Source organism: Rousettus aegyptiacus, unplaced genomic scaffold (assembly GCF_014176215.1).
Source record: "Rousettus aegyptiacus isolate mRouAeg1 unplaced genomic scaffold, mRouAeg1.p scaffold_m13_p_13, whole genome shotgun sequence".
Classification (NCBI taxonomy): domain Eukaryota; kingdom Metazoa; phylum Chordata; class Mammalia; order Chiroptera; family Pteropodidae; genus Rousettus; species Rousettus aegyptiacus.
Window position 1 is genome coordinate 36,617,030 of NW_023416288.1, and position 14,978 is coordinate 36,632,007.

At 44.4% G+C, this 14,978-nt stretch overlaps 1 protein-coding gene across 2 annotated transcripts in view; it reads right to left on the reverse strand.

The window, feature by feature from the left end:
- The window catches only part of CPVL (carboxypeptidase vitellogenic like), a 110,401-nt gene that overhangs the window by 64,860 nt on the left and 30,563 nt on the right, over window positions 1–14,978 (reverse strand). For both annotated transcript variants that reach the window (XM_016135961.2, XM_036230430.1), the window contains exons 4-7: window positions 10,423–10,537; window positions 9,397–9,455; window positions 7,879–7,958; window positions 2,365–2,431 (exon numbers count right to left, since the gene is read on the reverse strand). In XM_016135961.2, coding sequence (XP_015991447.1) covers window positions 2,365–2,431; window positions 7,879–7,958; window positions 9,397–9,455; window positions 10,423–10,537 — 321 coding nt within the window. The remainder of the gene's footprint in view (window positions 1–2,364; window positions 2,432–7,878; window positions 7,959–9,396; window positions 9,456–10,422; window positions 10,538–14,978) is intronic.

A 14,978-nucleotide genomic window follows, 5' to 3' on the forward strand; every position in this document is an offset into this window, starting at 1 on the left:
GCAAGCAAAGGAGCTTTGACTAATATACTCCTATTCATCCTCAAAGTCTGGTTTAATTATCACCTCTGTTTGGCCTTTCCTGAGGGTCCCATGTTGAGAGAGAGCTATTCGCACTCCCCCATGCTATTTGTCTTTATAGCCCTTTCTCTAATTGTGCTTCTCATTTTGTATTGTACTTAAATTGTTAAGCTTTCAAATGTAGGATGGAGTCAATGTCTTATTCATGATTGAACTTCTAATAGTTGTCCAATGCCCCAGACATAGTACACATTCAATATATGTCTGCTGGATGGAACTGAGTTTGAGTCTAATTACTCTTTCGGTGAAGCTGGCTCCCTCCAGTGCTTTCCCTAGCATGTGGAATGAAGTCCAAACTCTATCACGTTGGGCGATCTCGGTTTCTTCCACAGTGGCTCTGTGCTTCTCCGTGAGTGCACCAAGCTCGTCCCCGCTCATGAGTCTTTGCTCTCGTGGTTCCTTCTTCCAGAAAATCTCTTCTTCAAATACTGCAGCCATCACCCTCTTACATCACTCAGGATTCTGCTCAATTGTCTCCTCATTGGAGAGCCTTTCTCCAACAATCTGATCCAAAATAGCACCTTCATCATTCTCTCATCTTACCCTGCTTTATCTTTGGCATGATACTCATCACTGCCTGACTGACTGTACAGTCCGTATTTATTTTTTTATTTACCAGTCTTCACCTTTAGAAGGCCTGAAGGCAGGGGATTTTTCTGTTTTGGTCACAATTGTATTCTTAGCACCTAGAATTTCTTTGTTCTCAAAATATTCTCTGCTACCCATTTTTTAAATAACCTTACATTTAAAAGGAAAAAAAAATGCAAACTCCTAAATTGAAACCAATATATGCAAGTGAACCTATGTATTAAACTGTAACAAAATCACCTTAAAAAATGGAATTAATTCTTATAACTTTCAAACATAGTACTTTAATTTTAAACCTGTGGTGACATATAATCTAAGGATAAAAATAATTATAGCAAAAAAATACTGAAAGAGGTTTAATATTTAATATTAACCTGGAGGTTTCTTGTTGGCAGTGGTACTAATGTAGTCATTCAGAAACCATTTTGCATATATTGTAGGGCTGAGCAAAATAATAAATACTCCAATGCTATTGGGACCCCAAGTCCTTAATGTGAAAGAAGGCGTGTACAAATAGAGAATGGGCCTAATAAAAGAACCTTGTGATATTGAATTAGAATTACAGGAATTGGTATATGAAGTCTTTTTGTCTCCCAGCTCTGCCCACAAGCTCTAAAAAAATTGCATCCCAGTGGCAATGAGCACACTTAGTTACTCAGGTTGTGGTTTTTAAATACCATTCCCCGTTAAAAGGAACTCAGGGTCCTTGAAGACATGACTGATTCCAGGGCTAAGGCAGCAAAAGTACAAGATAATTCTAGGGATATGTTTGTGTCTCAAAGTGAGGAAGTACTCAGACTAATGGGGACCTGTCAAACGGACATTGAAGGCAGACAGAGGGGCTCCCATTGACCAAATATGGAACAATCTGAGTATTAAAAACCCAATAATAGCAATAAGTTGTAACACATCAAATAGAAATAACAATCCATGAGTCCACACTGATATTTTAAAATGTGAAAAATGAGAATAGGAGTGAAAGATCTTCTTTATAGACTAACAGATGCGATTCACAGGAAGATAGGTCAGAAAAATTTGGTATCTACCAGATCTTAATGCTGGAAAGGTACCTTTTTCCTTTCGAAAATAATAAACAATCTGAGACCAGGTGGACACCTGTTACCCTAAGATCTGCCACCCAGTATTTTAGCATCCATTGATGACTCCTGTCTGAATCTGTTATTACACGAGGGGGCAGGGGATAAACGGGGGAGGTGGGTGGTACAACGGTATCAGTAGTAATGAGACAGACAGACATTATGTGCCTCCTGGTGTGACACACACATAGAAAGTAAACAACATCATCTGTGTCACGTTCTTGCCAAAATATTTTCACTGAGTCTAAGCATTGAGGAAAGAATCCAACACATTCAGAAAATAGAACATTCTACAGGCCGCCTGGCCTAAACGCTTCAAAGTTATTATCACGAATAACAACAACAACAAAAAACAACATGGGAGACTGAGATATGGCAACCAATTCTGATATATAAACCTTAATTCGGCCCTGGATTTAAAAAAGATCTTACGGAGGAAATTTGGGGGATAACTGAAGAATTTTAATAGAGGCTGATTTAATATTTGTGTGTGTGTGTGTGTGTGTGTGTACACATTCCAAATGAATAAGCCACAAATGTCATAATGTATTTCAGTCCTCATGAAGTTGGAAGCACAGAAGAAAACATGAGTTCACCTCACCTCCCCAGTGGCGTAAAAGTCGTTCTCTTTGTATTCAGGAAACAACTGGAAGAACTGAATTAATGCTCTGCGAAAAGAAAAACAACAATGAAACTCACATAGCTGTGCCACCCAGTCTAACCCTTTGACTTTTGAAACTGTAAAAGCACGCAAACTTCATTGCTTTAATGGTTTTTCCTTTTCTCTGATCAATCTGGTTTTGTCCAGACGATGGCTTTGTGACTCACTTGCTTTCCCCCTACCCGCCACCCCTGGCCTTATCCTCTGCGTGCCTGCTCCTTTAATCATTAAGCCTTAGGAAACAGGATTAAAGGAGCCTCAGGTCTATAATCATGAGGACAATAGACTTCTGTTGGACTTTAGACTAAGGATAACATCTTGGCTGTAGATGTATTTCAACCCCAGGCTCATGGAGGCAGAACAACCACCCCACTGGCCAGGGCGCCAGGCCATAGGCCCAGCCAGGATAGTATCAAGGATGATTCCAGAACCATACACAATGATCAATTACCTCATCCCCCTCCAATCAGTAGCACCCACGACCCCAACTACTTTAGTTTCCATGACTACTGATTTTTCCCTATACAATCCATACTCCCGAAACACCCAGGGAGCCAGGGCTTTGAGTGATAGCTTGCCAGTGTCTCGAGAACTTGCAGCTCTCAAAAAAAACCTTACTTTCTTTCTTTGCTGCAAAACTTGCATATATCTCTTCTTTGGCTTAGACCCTAGCGGGCAGACCCCTTTTGGTCCCAATAAGATAAGATACCATTATGGCATATGGACATTTTATTTTCTAGTCTTATGTGCATAACATTCCATACTCTGTAGATGGCTAAAAAATACTCGTGGTCTTGCTTTGTGACACTAAGAAGTTCAGACAAGTGGACATCAACGCTCTGGACAGGTTTCCAAGTCTCTGGGTTACCACCTTGGATCCCACACTTGCAGAGGGGACCCTGGAGCCAAATCATACAGCTTTCACCTACTATTTAGCAGGTCTTGGAGGCACTTCTGCAGACCTTCTGACCCCATTCACCTGGGTCTGTGGTGAGGTAATGGGACCCTCAGCTGCTTACCAACTTCTCCCTGTGGGCACCCGGAACATTTCTACCAGGGCTCCCAGAATTTCAGTGTTTTAATAACCAAAGAACAGAAACACTGCAAAATGACTACAGTCCAAAGCAAACCACCAAATGGCCACAGATATTGAACTAAATAAACAGTGGCCTCTGGGGTTAAAAAATCACATTTATAAAGAATGCCAACAGCCACGTCAGTGAGTTATGCTGAAATGGATTTAAACAGACTCAAGAAATTGTTTCATAACAAGCAGGAAAAGGGTAGATGATTAAATGATTCCCTACTCGATCTTCAGAATCTTTCAAAAAGGAAACAAACACTTGTAGAACTCGGAAGCACTATGAATGTTTTGACCCAGATGGTAGTGCCAGAGACTCTAGACAGGGCTTTTGTTCCAGCTTTCTGCCGAGGGACTAGAAGCCATGGGCCATCCCATGAAGATGAAAGGCGAGAAGGCCCTGTGATACCGGGAGAAGGAGGAGGTTTAAGGGTTAGAGACAGGCAAACTGGGTCATGACAATCACCATGATCCTGGCTATCCTTAATTTTTCAAAGGCTCTAAAAAAATAATCCACCATTAAGCACTACTGTAGAGTTTAGGTCTGTTTCCCTATTTATTATTTACAGTAACTAAAATCTTTGTAGCAACTAAATCTGGAAAGCTGCATTACGTAGCTTCCATGTTTGTGTTGGCAATACGCTGGACTTAGAGCGGAGATAAAAATAGGAGTTTATCCTCCACCCTTCCTCCTCTAAACTTCAGGCTAAAAATCGACTTCTCTTCTTCTCTCGCTGCTGGCTGGAGAAGCAATAGATAGTATAATATAGTAAATTTCAATGAAGGCATATGCCTTAGCTTAGAACTTATTTGCTTGGAGAATGTGCTGGCGAATTGTTAGGGCTGCCAGATTAGCAAATGAAAATGCAAGCCTTCCAGTTAAATTAGGATGTCGAAGAAACAACAAATAATGTTTTAGTAGATTCCGAGTATTACATGGGACATACTTAAATTGAAAAATTATTCAATGTTCATCTGGAATTCAGATTTAGCGGGGCATCCTGTCCTTTATTTGGCAGCCTTAGTTGAAGGAGACAATTTCCTGGGTGGCTTCTAGCTCGAAAACACCAGGATTCTCTAGCTGAAGTATCCAAAGCGAGGCCTCACTCGAGGAAGTTATCATGCAGTTTTAATTTCACAGAACAGAAAACACCAGAATAGAAAAATTGGCCAAGAGTAGCCAGCCCTTGGTAGGTCTTTCTTAAATGAGATTGAAAAATGAAAAGGGTAAATTTAGGAAGTTAGATTTACATATGGCATTTGCTCCCTCAACTGTGTTTTAGTCAAGGATTGTTATTACCTGGTGATGGTTTGCTTCAAAATCTAATGTAGAGTCACGGCCACATAAAATTTCAAATTTTAGAAGCAGAATTGCTAATAAACAAAACGTGTGTGTGTGGGTGTGTGTGTGTGTACACACTCCATGCATGTATTCAGGCACGAGAGCGATACGGCACAGGAAGTACACCTCTTCCAGGTGATTCCACTGGGAACCCTGCTCGCATAGCGCCAAGGCCTTCTCTAATAATTTTAATTTTAGTCAAAGGCTACCCGTTGGGAGAAAGGTGCGTTAAAGGACAACAGGAAGAGACAGAGCTTGCAGGAGAGAATGACTAGAAGAAAATTTAAGTTTTTCAAAAAGGAGAGATGGTGGGTTCGGGGCAGAGAAGGTGTGTGGAAATGAGAAGACTCTAGAGACCAAGTTCTAATGCCGCCGGAGGCACAATAAAATACGAGACTTTCAGGAGAACCGAGGTTAAAACAATCTGTGCGAAAGCTGCATAACCACAAAAGCCAAACGCGGTGCAGCTTCAGTCATTGGCAATTTGACCGACACAAGCTCAGCGACAGGAATCTTGGTGGTTCTGCTGCACTGCGGTGAACGGGGAGTCACCCCCCGCCACAGCCCCCCACATTCGGACTGCTTCTCTCTGGCGTGGCCGAGCCATGATCTCCTATGCGTGGGGGTCATGCCACGTTCTCATTTAATATATGAAACCTATTTCATAGTCCCATTGTTACGAAGCTTTGTTTAGCAATAGATCCTATTTCCCATGCAAACCAACGTGTGGAATAAAATGAGGGTCGGGTTTCCGTGTGGCTGCTAAGAAAAGGCTTCGGGCACATCACGAGAGCAGGGGCTGCGAGCCTCGATTACCACTGTGTCCCCAGCACCAGGAAGCACCTGGCGCACAGTAGGTCATCCATACGCAGTGGTGGAAGGAGACAGGCACCAGTTGGTACACTCCAGATCAAAGTTAGTCATTTATCATCATCTAGTCGATTGATTTTTTTTCTAAACCAGAGAGGCATTGTGGCCCGACAGAGAAAAAAGCGAAAAAGAAGACTAAACATCTTGTTAGTGATGAAGTTTCATTTCCAAACACATAGAAAAGCAGCCTGAATGTGAATGTCAAATGCCCCTTTAGGAGTCTTATTCTTACGGCTAGGCACTAGTAATAGTCTAAAGAAATGGGGGGAAGAAAAGAGATGGTTTTCAAAGGGAAAGAAGAAAAGCTCACTCTTTAAACCTGTAGTAGTCCATTTACAGGTTTCAAAGCCACCTTCTTATTCTACCCACCCATCTGGAGAGCCAGAGAGAAGAATGTAGTCACAAAGTGGGGGGGGGGGGGCATAGTGTAAACTAGAAAGGAAACAGCTGAAATCAGTTCTCTGCACTACCCTTGATTAGCCATTTTCCAGTTCTAAGGGCCTGAAGCAAAAAGAACTAAAGCAGCTATAAACAATGGGTGCTTTGAAATAGGTTCTCTTTACATGTCATGCAGGAAGAGATGTACCACATGTCAGCACTGGACATCCACGGGGAGGGCCAACTGGAAGCTGTGACCATTTGGGGGGGGGGTGGCAGGAAGGAGAGACAGGAAAAGAATGGCAGGGTGGCGATACTCTGGCTGGGAGGGGATTGATGTGCTTCTTCACACAGAACCTCCGCCCTCAGGGCTAATAAACAACTAAGCTCGTTTGGATTTAAACCCAAAGCCTGTTGGCGGGAGGGGGCGGGGAGAGAAGTAGGTTTCCCATCTGAAAAATGAGGGCAGAAAGTTAGGACTAAAGGAGAAAGACGTGGTACTTGAGTAAACTTGTAAGGACGGCCATTAAGAGCATGTCTGCGGACTGAGGAGGAGGGGTGTCAGCTGGAGCGAGGAAAGCGGGACCCCTTCCAGGATCCACTGTGCCTGGAAGCAGAAGTGTGGGGTCCCAGGCGCCCTGCTACCCGGAGACTAAATGAAAATGTTCACATGACGAGGCGTGTGGCAAGTGAAAGCGTGGCAGACAACGGCCTTTTTCTCTTCTGGTTCAGAAAGCAGAGGAGAGAGAACCGCGTCCCTGGGAGAAGCGCCTGGAAGTCCCTGTTCCCCTCTCCCCCAGCCACCTGCCTCCGGGAGAAGGAAGAAAACGGAAACGCTTTTGTCAGAAATCAAAAAACTCTGACTCTATCAGCTTCGCTTTCGCTTTTGGACTTGGTTGAGTTTGCTCACCAAGTAATGAGCGGAGTGAGTGTTTGGGGGAGGCTGGGAGTCGAGGAGCTGGTTAACTCTTTCCGGCCACTAAGGTTCTTTTAGTAAATTATTATAATGCATAAATAGTGGTAGCCTAGTGATTGGAAAGAATTCAGGACTTGGTCTCTAGTAATAATTTACAGACTGGAAAAAATGTGACCAAGTAAGAAAGGTCACTTACTTAAAAAAATTGTACTAAAAATAATTATTAAAAAAAAAAGGAAGAAATTATATGTATACCATTTGATCAGGCTTACAACTTTACATTTTCCTTCAATTTTTTTTAGTAAAACAATAATTTTGTAAGATGAAGGGAAAAGGGAAGAAACTAGCTAACGAGCTGAGCTTGGAGCATGAAAAATCATGAGAAGCAGCAAAAGAGTGAAAAACTGCATCTGAAAGTCACAAAAGAAAGAATCCTGAGAAAAAAACAAACGTCTGAGAAGATGTTGCTTCCTGGCAAATGCAAAGTTAAATACAATGTTGGAAAGCAAGCAGACACCTCTCAGACGTCTGGTTGAAAGTCTGAAGATCATCTTTGGTTGAATAATTGCTCCCTGTTTCCATTGTTTCTTAAAGGGTATTTTTACCAAATTACGATTATGCCTTGAGATAACATCTCTCGCTGTTACTTTCTCTGCTGGCCACTTGCACAGTTATCTGTGATAATGTAACAAACTGGAAAATTGTGTGTGTGTGTGTGTGAACCCGTGTAGAAGTAGTCTTAAAATGTCTTTAGGAATTTGACCAGGAGGACCGATCAATAACACCTTTGGTGCAGAAAGAATTTTCCTATTGAAACAGTAAAATGTTAGGTCCGAAGAAGGCCAAGAGGGAGCCAGAGCCTTTTACCTGAACAAATCTCGAGCCACATCATCCTCGTTGATGGCATATCCCTGGGGATCATCAGTAAAACTGAAGCCCGTGCCCACCTGAAGGTGAAATAAACAAGCGGGTATAAACGCAGAGAAACAGGCTCTTCGGAGCCCACAGAGAGAAACCGCCCTGGGAGGACATCGACCTCACTCTGAAGGCCAGGCCTCCGGCCTCGGATTTTCGCCATCACGCATGTTCACTTAGTCATCTTCACGGGAGGATCCCGCATCTCACCTAGGTCCCCTCCCCTCCTCCGAGCCCAAATAACATATCGGCACAGAACTCTGCCCCGGGGTCCGTGGCTGAGCTGTCCTGATCCACCAGTGCGGACCCGGCCAGATATTGATTTAAGGATGAGGAGTTCACCTTTTCCTGGCCCCTGCTATGGTATCAAACGACCCAAAGGGTGTCCCCTCTCTGACATCTGGAGGATGTACCACAGTCCTGCCAAGAAGGAACCCTCTAGGCTGGAGATAAAAGATAGTTGTGTGTGTGTGTGTGTGTGTGTGTGTGCGCGCGCGCGCACGCGTTTCATTTCCTTATCAGTGAGAAAGGTGGCCACTAAGCCCTTTCACCTTCAGCAGACTAGGGGCTTTAAAACACTTAAGAACTAGTTTTCAACTAATATTTCCTTGTATCTAACAGTTCATAGACGTCTGAGCTGTACACAAAAGCAGCAGCTACTGCTTACGTTGTGTAAATAACATGTAAGGAATGTACCACCCACCGGGGATAAATATTTTTGTTTGTTTGTTTTTTTCCTCAAACACCCGAGGAAACAGGACATTTAATTCAACTTTTATTTAAACGTGAAATTACAGACTAGGGAAGAGGATGGCTGAGAAAACATGGACCGTGGAGAGACAAGAATGTTGTGACTTTGTCTTCTCCCTCTTGACCTGTTTTCTCTAAACCACTTGGGGAGTGAGAGACGTTGGAGAAGCCAGGGGGCAAAGGCACGCCCGGCCTGCAGAAGCTGACCCTCGAGGGAGTCTCCTCTTTTACAGTTTATTGGACTCAATTTTGGAAGAACTTCCCAAGGAGAATTTCACTTTTTGTTCTGATTCTGCTCCCTGTGGTAAGTGAAGGAGACCAATTCTGACGTTTTATCTCTAGAATTCTATTGGAAAGATTAGGCATCCCGGCATGATACAATAACCCAGGACGTGGGGAAGCCACATCATCAATGGCACGAAACGAATCCCTCATCCTGGATGGTATAATTCAATGACAGGCCATTTCATAAAATATGAGGGCAGGGGAGGAAGTCGCAAGCAAAACCCCCAAACGCGGATGTAACGATACCTGTTAGAAAAGCAAGATCTCAAAATAAAATTTTAACAGATTAAATTCTATCTTAGAAAGAAAGAAAAAAAAACCCCTAAATCTCTATTTCCATCCCCCCCACACACATGCTTCTTAAGTGTACTTAATAGAAAGAACAAAGGCAAGCGAGGCCAACATCGCCACTTCCTAAGGCTGTCGGGTACTCACCGGATTATCGATGTAAAGCATGGACAGCGTCGTGGTCCAAGGAAACTCTCGGGGGTGCACTAGTGAAGCGGAGAGAAGGTGTGAGCTCGGGCGGTGAACAACACATCCCCCCGAAGGCCTCGCTCTCCGGTCAGGAGGCCGATGCGCCCGTCCTCATCCCATTGACGGACTCTCAGGGGCCCCCTGACGCTGCTTCGTCCTCCCGCAGTGGGGGACAGACACCGGCCCCTTTTCCTTCTCCTCCGCTTTGCTTTCCCAGACCCGAGAGGTTTCTACATCTAGGATGAAGCTTGAAAACAAAACCCAGTGCAGCGGGTGCAGGTAGAGCACCCATCAACCACCTACGTGATAAACCCGCCTGTCCCGTCCAATGAGCCACCCTGACATCGAGTCCTCCTGAACCCTCTTCCTCCCGCCCAAGGCAGAAGAGAGTGACTTCAAAAGAATCGGCACATGTGGTTTCCAACTGAGTCACAAAGTGGTTCGCCCTCCAAATTCTAGCCCAGGGAAAGCAAAGAATCCTCCCCACCCCCAAAGAGAAGAGATGGAGGTAAACCCGGGTTAGAGCCAGCCGTGGTTCCTTCTCCAATCCTCCCCTTCCCCCAGCCTCCCCCTCCCCCAACAGTGTCTTGCTTCCAAGATATCTGATCATTTATGTGACTGAATCATACAGGGTTCAGTTCATGTGAATAATTAGGGATATAATTCCACGCAAAAGAGCTTGCCCAAATAGTAATAAATACCACCTGTTTTCATAAGGCCAGATTGCTTGAGTTAGCAGCAGACTGCAAGAAAATAGTTTAGAACCTTTTACCCAAATTTCAAGGGAGAAAGCAGCCCAGCCTGGACGCTCACTCTGGGGGCTCCTCCTCCTCGGGCAGACGTTGCCAGAAAGCTATGTTTTTATAATCTGGGCCTGTTAAATTATTCCTACTGGCTCAGTGCACACTTTAATTATTTCTGGAGCGGATAAAAGGTTCAGATGAAGAATTCGCCCTACGAAAATAGAGTCCGAACAGTACTTACAGGTCAGGTTGTGTGTGATAACATAGGGTCCGTGTTCCACAAAGAGTCCAAACAGGGAGGAACCTCCTGGCCCGCCCTGCAGCCAGAGAACCACCGGCGCGTTCGCTGGATCTACCTGAGGGGCAGAAGGACCGGTGACCACACGGGGCACTAGGGGTGTGCGACACACTGCCGCAGCTTGCCCCAGTCCTCGGTCTTCCCTGGCCTGGGATAAACCTGTAATAACTTCCCAGACTCCAGCGACCCAGCTGCAAGCAGAGCAGTGGTCATCTGTCGTTGTTTTGAATCAGCATGTGCCTCACCTCCTGCGGTCTGTCTTGTGCCGTTAAGTCTTCTCTACTCAGAACACCCGTTGAATGTAGAAGGATGCCTTTGCATGCTCCTAGATACCCAGCATGCTGCTTAGGGCATGGTCATATTTTTTTAGCGCTTTAAACTTTCGGGGGACTCTTCCATTCGACCAACGTATTCCCAAAGGGGCCTGACAAAGAGGCCATCATCCTTGGTGACAGTTCGCCCCCTTCACTGAGAGCCCAGATGGCCTTTCTGACTTTATTCACTTAGGATGCGTCCACAGGGACAACAGCGACCTCATTCAACATGAGGAAACGGAGAAGAAGTGGACAGGCCTGGGGACATTTAGCCCATGTGAACAACAGTGACAAAACCCTCAACGAGGTACAGATTTATTTCGGGGACATGTGAGAAGCAGATAAAAAATGGTCACTGGCAGAGCCGGGATGCTGAAAACTGACCGTTGGCAGTAATGTCAATACCATCACTCTTGATGACAGAGGTTCTTTAATTCCTCCATCCAACACATATTTACTGAGCACCTCACACGGGTCATGCTAGGAGAAGGTACACGGCAGAAGAGTAAGGGACCAAGAAAACCCCTGGTCCTCTTAGAGCTCACATTTTCATGGGGAACACAGTCGGTAAATAAATAAGTAAATGAATGTGACAATTAAAGAATGTGACAAGAAAGTATGGGTGACGTTAAGAGAGTGACAGAGGGCAGAGAAAGACAGGGGCCTCTTTTAGACACAGTCGTCAGAGGAAGAGTCAACGAGATCCCGGGGTGAAGGAGAGAAAGATGCGGCTAGGCGATAATGCTGGAGTCAGAAGGAAACCTCGAGGAAAATCCTCAAGTAAAAAGAATCGGGTTTGAGGGCAGTGAGTACAGAGGCTGCCTGGGCCAAAACGACCCCTTAGAAATCTCAGGGAAGCTCCACCTGGTCCCCATACGGCTCACAGTGGATGAGACCAAGTCCTCACTGGACATCATGGGTGATTTCACCTTCAGTCGGCCAGGCTCGGCAAGCGAAGATCCTATTGCTTCGGCCCAGAACAAAATCCTGCAACCTCTTCCTTTGCCCAGCCATAGAGACAAATCAGCATTTCATTAGAAAGTCCGAGAGGCTTGGCTTCATCTACTTGGATGATGTGTGAGAAGGCTGTGGGCAGAAGGCAAGACTAACTCAGGAGGAGGTGATCTGGGAAGCCACTGACCTGGAGGAAGAGCTGGTCAGCCAGGCTTCTAACCATGAAGACAGAGAGGTTAGAGGGTTGTCTCTTCCCCAGTCATGAAAAGTCAGACATAGAGACCTGTAGCCGCTTGGGAAAGGGGCCTTGCTGAAAGAAGAGGTGGGAAGAACAGCCTCCCTATGAGGGGCTATCTCTGGGGCCCCCTCTCCAGCATCAAGGAATTAAATGGGGAACTATCTGTAAAACCCTCGGAACAATGCCTAACGTATGACAAAAGAACAATCAGTGTCAACGATTATTGTAACTAAAGAAACAGGTGGAAAAGGTGGGAGCCCAGAGTGAGAAGGAACTCACACTGCTGGGCTCCAAAAGTCAGTAGAGGGTAAGGATAAGTCTCTGAGCTCGTGCCTTAAATTGGATCCAGATCTGGCCTTTACTATATCCACTAGCTGTGTGACTTTAGGCAAGTTGCCTAAGCTCTCTGGACCGCAGTTCTCCCAACTGGAAAATGGGGATCATAGTACCTATGCCATGTGGTTGAGAGAAGTAAATAAATTAATTTTCTTAAAGTCCCGTGACCGGCATATAGTACTTGTTCTACCAGTGTTAGCTCTTGCTATAATAGAGAAACACTGGAAATCTATAAACGGTTTTAAGGTAAAACATCTATAAATATGAGAAGAGGAAAAATTAAAAGAAAACAAAAAATTTGGTGTTTTCCTTTGCTCCGCTGGCTGACATCTTCCCTGATCAGTTTTTTACTCGTTAGTCCTCTCGCTTCAAGTGCTGCCGCTACCATAAACAATTCAAGAAAACGAGACTTGTCATGTAAGTAGAAGCAGGGAAAATTAAAATCAAAGACAGCCCTTAAAAGCGGCTGCAGAGAAGCAGAGTGAGCCCCGGAATTGGTACCGGAAAGATTCTGGTTCTGCTTGGCCACATAATAGCTGTGGGTTCCTGGCCCTCAGTTTCCTCATCCATCAAATGGCAATAACGCCCGCCTCACAGGCTTCCCTGAGGCCCTGGTGAGAAGAAAATGCGTCAGGACTTGATACTGTACGACAATAAATACACCCAGCTCCGCCCTGACCTGCCTGGCCCCAGCTGGGTATGTTTTGTTCAAATAAGTGATTTCCGTCTCCCCTCGGGTCCTCCGACTTGCTCTTTAATACCACTAACCCGGAGCGCCTCGCACGTGCGTCCGCTCTGCCGTGGGAGCGTATTAGAGGGAACTCGACATCAGCGGTCCCAGCCTCCCTGGAATACGAGATACCGTGAGTTCACCCACTTTCCTCCGAAGGTGCACATGCGCTTCTAGAAGCCACGGTGTGCCACACACCAACAGCGGTTCTCAAACTTGATCGCCCATTAAAATAACTCAGAAAGAAAAAAGAAAAAAATCGAATTACTGCCTAGGCCAAAATCCCAGAGATTCCAAGTCGGTTGGTCTAGGGTGAGACAGACATCAGTCTTTTTCAAAGCTCCCAGGTGGTTCTGTGTCCAGGCAGGGCTGAGGGGCTGTGAGGGCCATGGAGGGTTTGCCCCCTTGAATGCCCTAGAACCTCTGGTCTCCACCCTATCCTCCCCTGGCTTTTCATGTCCTTTCCTGTGACCTGGCACAATGATGGGAGCTCCCTGCTCTCAGAAATATAGCCTGACCCTGAGAGGCCACACTACAAAGTCAAGGCAAACACCTCGGTGCCAAACATCTTTATTATGTAACTTTGAAGCCCAGGACACTGCATTCTTGGAATGCTTAGATAATAAGAGATCTGCATATACACCTCTAACCTCAGCTGACTTTGCTCCTCAAATTTACTTTCCTGAAGGAGGTGAATGAACTCAACAACCCTTGAACAAGCCTGTTTTTAAAGAAAACTCCACGCACACACATTTCCACTTCAATGAGCCAATCAACCTGTGAGCTAATACTGCCCTAATCTGGAATGAAATGCAAAAGCCAGATGCCGGAAAATAAGAGGTTTACATGTTTGATGCTAAGAACTCAAGAGTTATTTATATCACAGCATGCAGACTTTTGTACACTGTGACATCACAATGTCATGACATATCAATAATTATGTCATAAGAGTGGCATAAAGTTATCATGTGACAATTCCTAGGGTGGTATGTTTAGCTCTCAGTTGTGAGAACACAGCCCTCCCCCCCAGGAGAGAATAAAAGGAAATGAAGACATCCTGAACAAAACTACATTACAAAGCTTAGGATCAAATGAAGTAAGAGATCATTGCTTTAATACATTTACAGTTTTATAAAATTTAGGACTTTTAAAGTATTTATTTTGATGCTATAATTCAAGAGCGCATGAAAAGAAAAATAGGGCATTTATTTTTGTCAAAAGTTTTTAAAAAAGTCCTTAAAACTTTTTATATTATAAAGAAAGTACTTATTCTTAAATGTTTTTCAAAGAGGGTATTAAAAAAAATCCCCTTTGCCCCACCAATCCTATTCTCTAGACATGATCATGAGCTATTTAGTCTTCAAGATTTTTCTCGATGCACCCCCCCGTGTGTGTGTGTGTGTGTGTGTGTGTGTGTGTGTGTATTATATAAATACTTTTTTTTCAAAATAGGAGCAGGCTACAAATACTCTTTATTTGCTATGTTCACTTAACAACATGTTGTGGAAATTTCTTCACGTCAGTACATATCTGAATTTACCATAATGTATTCATTCATTGAACGAATAATACAGACTACTCACAGGCATGGCTCTAGGGCTGGGGTGCAGACCAGCTCCCACTCAGGGACAGGTTGGGTACTAAATGATTAAGAGCATGGGTTTTGGCAACAGACTGCCAAGGTTTGAATTTCAACTACGATATTTTACAGCTGTGTGACCTCGGGCAAACTACTTAACTTCTCTGTGTCTCTGTGTCTGCGGCTTAAAAACAATAAGAAGAATGTCTATTTTACACAGTTGTTATGCAAATTCAAAGAGTTAGTACGTGCTCAGCACTTAAAACAGTACCTGGAACACTTATTTAAATGTTAGCTCTGGTTATCTTTCTGGTGAGGTGGAAAGTAAATAAGTTATTAAGTAAACAG